The sequence below is a fragment of the Phascolarctos cinereus genome, unplaced genomic scaffold (assembly GCF_003287225.1).
Source record: "Phascolarctos cinereus isolate Bilbo 61053 unplaced genomic scaffold, phaCin_HiC Scaffold_5;HRSCAF=322, whole genome shotgun sequence".
Lineage (NCBI taxonomy): Eukaryota > Metazoa > Chordata > Mammalia > Diprotodontia > Phascolarctidae > Phascolarctos > Phascolarctos cinereus.
Genome location: NW_027555958.1, coordinates 268,561,357 through 268,571,742, shown reverse-complemented (window position 1 = coordinate 268,571,742; position 10,386 = coordinate 268,561,357). Strand labels below are relative to the sequence as shown.

Sequence of the window (10,386 nt, the reverse complement as noted above, 5' to 3'; positions counted from 1 at the left end):
GCTGAGGCGGGGCGGACTCCACCTCGGCCAATCAGACGTCGGCGGAATATTCCACTGTCCTCTCCGCATTAGCGACGCCGTTAGCAACAAGTGGGGAGGGAGCAAGAGGGGGAGGGAGGCGGGAGAAGAAGAGAGGAGAAGGGGGAGGTTGGGAGCTAGCAAGGGAGAGAGAGACGAAAGGGGGGGAAAGGGGGGAAGGAGGTTGGGAGAGGGAGAGGGAGGGAGACCGGGAGAGGAGAAGGAGGGGGAGGGAGAACTGACGTAAGCGGGGGAGTATTATGGTCTGTCGTGCGCTGGCTGCTGCTTTTCTGCTGCTGGAAGCGGCCAAGGGGGTAAGCGACGAGTCAACATGGAGCTTTCTGCGGTCGGGGAGCGGGTGTTTGCGGCCGAAGCCCTCTTGAAGCGACGCATCAGAAAAGTAGGTGCTCGCAGGCCTCAGGCCGAGGCCCCTGCCTCCCCTCCCCTCCCCATCCCGGTGCCCACCCCCTGCAGCAGCGCTGCTTCCCTTCCCCCAGGTCCCAGCAGCAGCAGCAGCAGCCTCGGCGGCCGTGGCGGCGGCTCTGGCTCTGGCTCTGAGGCTCAGGCTCTTTCCCTAGACTTGCAACGATACACAGATTACATGGGTGGGGGTGGGGAGAAGGGGGACGAATGTATGTGCGTGTGTGTGCATGCAGTTTGTGCAGCATTTCGTGCATGGGGTGGCAGATGCACTGGGCGCATGCCTTGTGCACTTGGATTTCGCGCATTCATTTGGTGCATGCATTTTTTGCATGCATTTCTCCTGTTTTCGTCATGCATTTTTTCCTGTGCACACACATATTTTACCTTTGCATCCGCAGGGACGAATGGAATACCTCGTGAAATGGAAGGGCTGGTCTCAGAAGTAAGTAGGTTATATGTAATTCTTGGCCCTAGACTGTTATTAGGGAGATTTTTCTTCCTCTTTTTTTTCTTCTTCTTTGCATAGAGATACAAAAGAAAGTTGCATATAATACCCTTCTCTAGCTTCCTTCCCACCCCCTGGAACTTATTTTCCCTTCTCCTTGACCTTTTCATAGGTATAGCACCTGGGAACCCGAAGAAAACATACTAGATGCCCGACTTCTCGCAGCCTTTGAGGAAAGGTACAGGCCATTCCAAGCTCTCCGTGTCTCACTTAAAAGCATGTAGCTGTGGCTTTGATCCAGCCCGGAATGGGAGTTCGGATTTGTTTTCTTAACACCCCCTTCCTTCCTCCTCCCAGGGAACGAGAGATGGAGCTGTATGGCCCCAAAAAGAGAGGTCCCAAGCCCAAAACCTTCCTCCTCAAGGTAGGATGCAACAGCCAGTGGCTGGGAGGGATATTGTTGGGACAGGTAGGTGTGTATGGTGGTGGGAGAGTTCTCTAGGCTGGTAGACCGGTAGGGAGTTCGTAAAAGTATCCCGCTTCAGTTTCTGAGCTAACCCTGGGTCGGTTGTCATCCGGCAAGCAAAGGGTGGTAAGGGGAGGGGATTTGGGGGAGGGGTGAAGGGCCCAGCCCCAAAGCCATTGACATCCCTGTTTCTCTTTTGTAGGCACAGGCCAAGGCTAAAGCGAAAACCTACGAGTTCCGGAGCGACTCAGCTCGGGGCATCAGGGTCCCCTACCCAGGACGATCTCCCCAGGAACTTGGCTCCACTTCTCGAGCTCGGGAGGGACTTCGAAACATTGGCCTTTCCCCACCTGGGAGCAGTAGCAGCACCAGTACCAGTAGCACCTGTCGAGGGGACTCAGCTCGGGAACGAGAACGGGACCGGGACCGGGACCGGGGGACTGGGAGACCGGACGACAAACCTAGCTCCCCAGGGGATAGCTCTAAGAAACGAGGCCCCAAACCCCGGAAGGACCTTCGGGACCCTTCCCAGCGGACCTCAGGGGAGCCAGGGGACAGTCTTGGGGACTACCTCAAAGGGAGGAAGATGGAGGATGCCCCGTCTGGGGCAGGCAAGTTCACAGCTGGGCACAGTGTAATCCAGCTGGCCCGAAGGCAAGACACAGACCTAGCCTGTACCATGGCTAGTCCCAGCGGAGGTGAGGCCGGGGGCAAACTGGCTGTGGACACCTACCCACCCCGAGTCATAAAGCACAGGGCAGATTTTCTGGAGGCCAAAGGCCAGAGTGGCTTGGACTCTGGAGGCCCTCGAGTCCGACATGGCTCCGGCAACCCAGGTTCAGTTGGGAGCTTATATCGGGACATGGGGGCCCAAGGGGGTAGGCCCTCCTTGATTGCCAGGATCCCTGTAGCCAGAATCCTTGGGGACCCTGAGGAGGAATCCTGGAGCCCATCCTTAACCAACCTGGAGAAAGTGGTGGTCACAGATGTGACCTCAAACTTTTTGACCGTCACCATTAAGGAAAGCAACACGGACCAAGGTTTTTTTAAGGAGAAAAGATGAATTTCTGGAGGCCAGCCAGAGAGAAAGCAGGAGGGAGTGAGAGACAGAGAGAGAAAGGAAATTTGGCAGAGTACTTTTTATTTCTGGATGGGATCTAGCCAAAGCATTGATCCTTTCCTTTCACACCCCTCCTCTTCCTTCCCCAATCCATCCCCAATATTGGTTGGAAAGATTATCTCTAGAGTTATATTTTCTATTAGATGTAAATATGTTATTTAAGAAAATATCTAAATATATATATATTTCAACTCTTGAAGTTGTTTTATTTAAAACAAGAGACTCAAATGTGGATTAGTTACCACCCAGAATGGAATGCCACCCTGAAGACTTACTGAGCTCCAGGCAGGAGGAAACCAACATACAGACTAAATGATGGTTATACCCAATTCTGTCCTTTTGACCTTTTTGATTTGTGATGTTCTGATGCTTTGGAGTCACTGTGGACACTGAAAAGGCTGGGAGTTTGGGAGGGAGGGAAAAACCTTGTAAGTATGTGTACAGAAGTATTCCTGTAAAGCTGAGGGCTCCTTCCCTAAGACTTGGATTGTGACTAGAGGTGTTGCTAATGACATAATCCAGGTAGTGTGGCCAGGCTATCTTCTCAGACAACTAGGTGTGAAGAAGCTATATTGAAACCACAGCAAAGCACTTCCCTCTCCCCTTCTTCCACTGACCGGCTATGGTCATGGAAGAGCTTTTTCTTCCCCTAAAAAAAACCCAAAACAATTAGTCTTTAAAAGAAAAGGATTAAACATCTATTAGAGTGAAAAGTAATAACTTGAATTACCTTTTTTTTTCCTCCTGCTGATGAAGGTGAGCTTGGGGAGCAGGGGACATGTCCAAGGAACAACACTAGAAATGCACTTTATAGGAGATAAAGCATATATGATGCTCTGTGTGTATACACTCGCAAATATATATTATATATACACACACAGTATGTATGTATAATCTCTCTTTCCCTTGGTTCCTTTCCTTACTCCGTAAAACAACAAACATAATGTGTTTACATTCCCGAAATGCCAGGATAAATTGGGAGAATTGCCTGTCACTACCCAAGAGTGCGGGACCATCACTCTTTTGGAAGAAAAGTGTTTTGGGTTTAAACTCCCCCACCCCCTTCTCCGAATTTATCCTTGGAGAGAGAGGAGGACCCAACTCCCAGGAAAAGTATTATGTCTTTCTTCTCTTTAGGGATGCGGAATCGCCCCCGCCCCCCATTCCCCTCCGGCTTTCAGAGAGAAGTTGCTCTCACCCCACCCCCACCCCCGGCTGAGGCTCCCATTGCTCGCTCAGCTGGAGCGGGGTGGGGGCGGGGCTGGACGGTGGTGGGGGCGGTTGGGGAGGCTTCGCTTGTTCCGCGCCTCACCTTGCTCTGAACCTCGGGATGGAACCCCTGCGTTTCGTCTGGACTCAGAGCTGGGGGAGATTGTATCTTCGAGGCTCAGACAGGAGGAGGGGAAGAAGGAGAAATGTAGTGTTTCTATCCAAGAATGTGCACCAGAACTTTTACTGTTTTTTTTTCTTAAAAGCAAAAGCTATAATTTATAGGCTTTTTCGATTCGTGGAGTGTTCTCTATTTGAACTCTGTATTCAAACTCGGCCAAGGGGAGGGGGGGAGGGGAGGAGAAGCGGGGTTGATTTGGAGAACTGCTAGAGAGACGGAGGAGGGAAATGTGTATATACATACATACTTACATGTGTATGTATACATGTATAAGTATGTATCTATATCTGCATGCACGCATATATGCATATGTGTGTACATATGGGAGTATACGTGTCTATATATATATCTCAATATAGGCATATTTCAGAACTAACTGCGGCTCAGAGTCTTTAGATATTCGGTCATCTCTGTTGGTTTAAAAGCACAAACCTGTCCCACAATCAGTGAAACAGCGAATACCGACCCCAACCTCTCGTTCCCTTCCGGTCTGTGTCCTGTGCTTCCAGGACCAGCGAAGCCCAGAAATTGAGGGCTTTTTCTTTGGGGAACTTGGGGGCCCGGGCCGGGGTTGCGTGCCAGACCGAAGCACAGATTCAGGACTAGCCTGAAGTCAGAGAGGCTGGGATGGGGCGGAGAGTGGGGGATGGCTCCTGAGATGGGGCGAGTGCGGAGATCCTCTCTAGTCTCTTCCTCTTCCATCACTTGACCCCCTCCCCGTCCCCCACCTCTAGGCTCTCCTCTCTCCTCTAGACTTTCCGACCCTTGAAGGACAAAAGGGAAGACAAAAGTAATAGATGCAGTTTTGTTGTTTCGAGTTGAAAATTGCAAATTGCGCCTGTACAGAGGAGCCCCCCGAATGGGCTTTTTTACCTGATCATATTTGTAAAATTGGTCTTTGAAACTTAGTTTGTATAAAGAACCGAAGTGAGCAAGTGTATCTTCTTAAATGTCGATGCTATTTTTAGCTGAAACAAAACAAGGGACATGTATGTTACCATGTGTATGATAACTCGGAGATGCGTTGAGGTTATCTGATTGCCCCTTCCTCTTCTTCCCTTTCCCTTTTCCCCATCCCTTTTTCTTTTCCTCTTCCCTTTCCCCTTTCACTTCCTCCCTTCCTCCCTTCCTCAGAGCCCGAGTTTCTCATTCCCTGTACCCTTCATCACGCAAACCGGGTTCAGACATACCAGTGATTCAAGCCCTTCTGTCAGGCGTCTGTGTGTGCGTGTGTATGTGTGTCCAGTTCACACCGCTGTACTGCGATCCAGATCAGGGGTGAGGGTGGGGGGGAGGTTGGGTGGGGGAGGTGGGGAGGGATAAAGGGGAGCCTTATGTATGTAGGTCTCTACATATATGCTGAATGTGTGTTTGGTTTATTTAATTCTAAGATTTGTACAAATCTCCGAATCGATCTCCGCCTCAGAGCTAAAAAGTGAAACTTCGATACGTTATCTTCTGCAATTCTGAATGTCTATATCCAGTACCCGCTTTTTATGTGTTTAAATATATACTTTGTAAATAGATCATTGTCTCAGGTTTCTTGTCCCTCGGAGACTCCTCTTTCTCTACCCTTCCCCATTCCCTCCCTTCTTCTCCACGCTGGCTTCTGATGTCACCAAAGGCCCTTCCTAGTTTCGGGGAATCCCGACCCTGGAGAAAGGCCAAAGGTCTGCATTCCCTCGTTTCTCTTCTCTATTCTGGGGGACAGCGGCTTCCCGAACCGTTTTCCTGCACGCTACTTCGAGCTCTGATGTGGACCAGGCGTTAGAGGACTGAACAGATGTCTGAAGAAAGGGCCTCAGGATCTTTCTCCACTTTCTGATCAGCCTTTGGGTCCCTCTCCTTTAGGGCCAAGCTTTGAGTCACTGTTCTATCTCTCTAGGGATCTCTAGCATCCCTGATTTCAGAACCCTCTTTTTTTTTTTTTAAATCACTGGGCTCCAAATGGTCTGAATTTCTGGAAGTCTCAGGCCCATGGAACCTAATGATTCTCACATCATCCCTCCCTGGCTCCCGGGATTCCCTGTCCTACCCTGTCCTACAGGCTTTCAGCTGGAAACGTTTCCGCCCCTGATCATGCCTGGGAACCCCCCCTACCCCATAGGCCCGACCTCCCCAGCTCTCCCCGAAATGGAGCCCCTCGAGCCTATTGATTGAGGAATTTAATTCTCGGGTATTGCTAGGCAACTGCTTCCTCCTGGAGCGGAGGAGAGCTCACTGATATGATTAGTTAACCAAGAGCTCAGGCATCAAGGAGCAAAAGCTGTTGCCTCTTTCCCTCCTCTTGCCACTCCCACCCCCTGGAGCCACAACCACCCCTATCCCACCTGTCTTGACCTGGTGCCCTGAAGGTTTCAAATTCTGCAGCTCTTTTCTTCCCAGCTTGTGTGTGTGTGTGTGTGTGTGTGTGTGTGTGTGTGTGTGTGTGTGTGTGTGTGTGAATGACACAGAGAGACAGAGGCAAAGAGATGAAGAGAGACAGGGGCTGGAAGGGGGAGAGAATGGGTCAGGCAAAGAGAATACTGGATCTCCGGGTAAGGGATTATGAGACTGAGGGATGAGGTGCTGTTTTGGGATCTCCTGGGCCCTTAAAGTTTCCAGTATTCTTTGGACCAATAAAGATGTTGAGAGAGAAGATCTGCAAAGGGATAATCAAGTAGAATCCGTCTTTCCTAATAAATGAGACTTTTTGGTCCCAACACAAATAGCAACCATAGATAGATATTACAAAAGGCTTTTACAGTGGGAAGGGTGAAGGGTCATGGCATGTCTAAACTCTCAAAGATACTTTCCCCCAAGAGAACCAGATGTGAGGGAATCTTGGTAGGAGCCTTTTTTCCCCTAAGTTGACAGAGGATAAATAATATCTTGAGGCTGGTCCCCAAATCAGCTGCTTCCCATCCTTCCCAGGAAGAGTCCTGCCTGGGAGAGAACCAAAACTAGGATGGGAGGGTAGCAGACCAATTCAGGGAGCAGAAGTGAGACTGGGCCTTTAGGTGGGTAGGTCTTGAGACAATGTAATTGTCCATTTCCAGAAGGAAAATGTGTGAACTGACTTGGTCTATTTTTATGTTTAGAAGATTGAATTGTGGCTAAGTCCATCTCCTGTTCCTCAAGAACTGGGACCAAGCCCTACAGTCTCTGGTATTAGAATGCTTTACCCTACTCCTTCCTGAGACTTTTACCCAGTCTGAGTGATTTGTAGCTAGCTTTGGGAGGCACAAATTTACCCAGGACAGCACTGATGTGCTATGGTCCAAAGGGTCATGAAGAGTCAGGCACCATTGAACGACTGGACTACGACGAACAACATCAACAGATTTGTTTCTATGTCCCATTCTTTGAGAAACAAGTCAGAGGTGAAATTAAAGATATAGGGCTGGAAATAATCTATTCCAATGCTGTTTTTTTTTCAGATGGGGAAACTGAGGTTCAAAGAGGTTACTGTCTTTGCTCAAGGTCACACAGGGACTTAGTGGAGGAGCTTGTATTGAAATCAGGTCATAAGATCATAAGTTAAAAGTTGCAAGTTTGGAGGCCATCGATTCTAACCCCCTAATGTCCTAAGGAGGAATGGTGGGTAGTAAGTAGCAGAACTGGTATTTGAACCCAGTCCTTATGATTTCAAACCCAGTGCTCTTTCCACTGTATTGATCTGCCTTGTTGACTCCAGATCATTTGATTCCACACCCAGCAGTCTTTCTACTATACTATGATACCTCAATTAGTTAGGAAGTACTCTAACTCCCTCAAGCATTCTGCAGCAGTGGTATCTTGGGATGGGGGTGGGGATGTAAGGCACTTGAAAAATGTTTTTCAATGTGGAAAGAAGAAAATTAGAATGTGGAACAGATTTCCTCCTTAAACTTAGCAGCCGTGAAATCTAGACAGAACTTCCCCCTTCACTGTCTCCTAGGTGTTTTGGAGGCTCAGGCTGACTTACCTGCTTAGGTCCATTCCTCTAAGCTTTCCCTGAAAAAACAGAAGGCTTGCTCTGAGCAAGGTGTTTGATGTCCATTCTTTTCCTCAATGTCTGGAAGTTTCAATATCCTTTGCAGTTCCACCAGGATCATGGGGGAGGGCAGTGTATAAGGGGGTACTGATATTTGGGACCTTCTGCTTCCTGTAGTTCCCTAAGTCTTCCCAGAGCAGTTAAGAGTCCACATCGACTCCTATAGTAAAACACTAGAGATGCAAGGGAAATTATAGATCCTCTGAGGTGAATCCTCCCTTTCTGGTCCCCAAGACTTTAGGACTCAGAAGCTGCTCCATAAATACTGATTGAAAGGCCCTATGACATCAAATCAATCATGTTGAATTCTAATCCCTGAACAGCCACCAAATCACCTGATGTGGCTGTGAGCTAGTACCTTCTATCTGGGTTTTAGTTTTCTCCTTTGTAAAATAATGGGGGTGAATAGGCTCTAAGATCCCTTCCAGTTTGCAAAAAAGCATTAAATAATTCTAATTTTAAAAAATTGTATCCCTTCTCACTGAAGAGAAAACAACTACATGAGGGTAAAAGCAATGAAGGAATTGGCATCAGTTTGAGAATTTTTTTTCCCAGTTGTATCTGACTCAAAGTAACCACTGGTTTCAGAGGACATTTCCTCAATTCTCAGTTATTATAATATGCTATCAATTAATATTAAATAATAATAGCTTATATTTATGTAGTGCTTTAAGGTTTGAAAAATGCTCCACATACATTACCTCACTTAAGTTAGGAAAAGAAGAGTTATGGCCAGTATCCTTGAGCATCAGTTGGAGATTGAGAAAACCAGACTATTCAGAATCTGAAAGGTGAGAACTGGAAGAAGCTCATTGGTGGATAGCCCTACAATTCTTACTCAACTCCTCTTCCTGCTCATGCAGAAGAAAAAAGGGCCTGACCAATAAAATGAAGCTGGCTTAAAAATATTTATCCAAAGGGTTAATCACATGTCCCCTTCCCCCACCAAACTTCAGTCAAGTGCAGTCTTTACTGGGTAGAGCTGGTGGGATTTCCTATGGCTGTCCTATTGCGCCCTCTAGGGGGTGGAGACAGGCCTGCTATCCAACAACCTTTTCTGGGGAAGAATCAAAACACCCCAAAATTGACCATCACTACCAACACAACTCAGTACCACTTCCCATTTAAAGAATCTTCTGCGTTAAGATGAAACAATCCCTTCTACTCCCCTCTTTCATATATTAGTAATATTCTAGAGTGGTGGGGAACAGTTACACCCAAAGTGCCTTGAAGTAGGGAAAAGGGGAAAGAGGGGAGTAGTACACCGAATCCCCCTACACAGAGCTTCTGGGTACACACCTGTCCTTCTGGTATAAGATTGTGTCTAGAGTGGAAGCATGAACGATGGATGTCCCGAGGATTGGGGGCGGGGAGGCAGAAGGGAGCTGAGGAATGCCATGCCAATCTCTACTTTGCCCGTCTGGATATATAGCATATCCCCTCGCCCTTGGGATGCACTCTCTTCTATAGTGCTGACCCCATTCTTCTCCAAAGGCTAGCGGATTAGTTGATCAGATCAGTAGCGCAGAAACTAACAATGGCTAGTGTGGGCCAGCGTCATGTATCCCATCTGGCCCAGCTCTGGAGACATTGTTGAAACTGGGTGTCAGAGACTATTCCACGCCCAGAGCAGAGACTAGCTGGAAGCCTGTTGCTATCTAGGCAGTTCTTAACCTCTTAAGAGCAGCTTTTGGAAAGCAAATTATAAATCAACTTTGGCCTCTTCTTCGAGGTCAGGAGATAGAGGCAACAGTATTACCTAGCCCCATCACTACTTTCCAACCCCGTAACATTAAAATCACTGTGATTTCAAGTTCTCAGACTCTTTTCTGGCTGGGTTGGGGGTTGCATTCCAGTTGTGGTGTCGAAATCTTTACCAGAACTAAAAAATCCAGGCCTTTGCCCTACTAGCCATTCAACCAAACACCAGGCCAGATTTCCTCTTACTTCAAAGGAAGCTAGGTTATCCCTGGAGGGTTGAAATTTATGAATAAATTGATGCTGAGGGTAATACAAACCTTAATGGCTCAGGGAAGGTTATGTAATAAGCAAATCATCTCTTTATTATGGGCTATGGGTTAGTGGTAGCAGTCTTATAGCTTCACATGTTTAATGGCAAGTCCCCTGGAATTTAATAGTAGTGTCCTTTAAAAGCATTACCACATGTTGTATACTTAAGGACTGGCATAGCTGTTCAACATCATTCCAGTGTTTTTTTCCCCCTTTCTGTTTTAATTGTAAATAGCTTCTGTTCTCCATGCAGTTAAATACAGCTGTGGGGACAGAGATCAGAAGGGAATCCAATACATGATGAACCCTACCTCTGGCAATTCTTTATTCTCTTTTAAGAAGCAATTTTCCTACCCCAACAATGTGGCCAGCCTTCCAAGGGTGCTGCTCCCCACCCCCCCACTACACTACCTATACTCCAGGCTCAATTCACATTGGGAAGCAGAGGGAAAAGAAAAAGTCACTTTGAGGTTTTAGCTATCACATCTGACACACAAAA

General features: G+C 47.7%; 1 protein-coding gene across 1 annotated transcript; it reads left to right on the top strand.

Annotated features, from left to right (window-relative positions):
- The first annotated feature begins 235 nt into the window (after window positions 1-235).
- On the top strand, window positions 236-2,666 carry CBX8 (chromobox 8). Its single transcript, XM_021000856.2, has 5 exons — window positions 236-418; window positions 840-883; window positions 1,059-1,124; window positions 1,244-1,310; window positions 1,555-2,666. Exons 1-5 carry the CDS (start codon window positions 350-352, stop codon window positions 2,413-2,415), a joined length of 1,107 nt encoding a protein of 368 aa, XP_020856515.1. The 5' UTR covers window positions 236-349; the 3' UTR covers window positions 2,416-2,666.
- Window positions 2,667-10,386: the final 7,720 nt, after the last annotated feature.

What these genes read in the sequence shown, in the direction of transcription:
- CBX8 (XM_021000856.2), top strand. Translation starts at nt 350, where the DNA reads ATGGAGCTTTCTGCGGTCGGGGAGCGGGTGTTTGCGGCCGAAGCCCTC. An exon ending in TGAAGCGACGCATCAGAAAA is followed by an intron (nt 419 to 839) that starts GTAGGTGCTCGC and finishes TTGCATCCGCAG; the next exon opens with GGACGAATGGAATACCTCGT. An exon ending in CCAAAACCTTCCTCCTCAAG is followed by an intron (nt 1,311 to 1,554) that starts GTAGGATGCAAC and finishes TCTCTTTTGTAG; the next exon opens with GCACAGGCCAAGGCTAAAGC.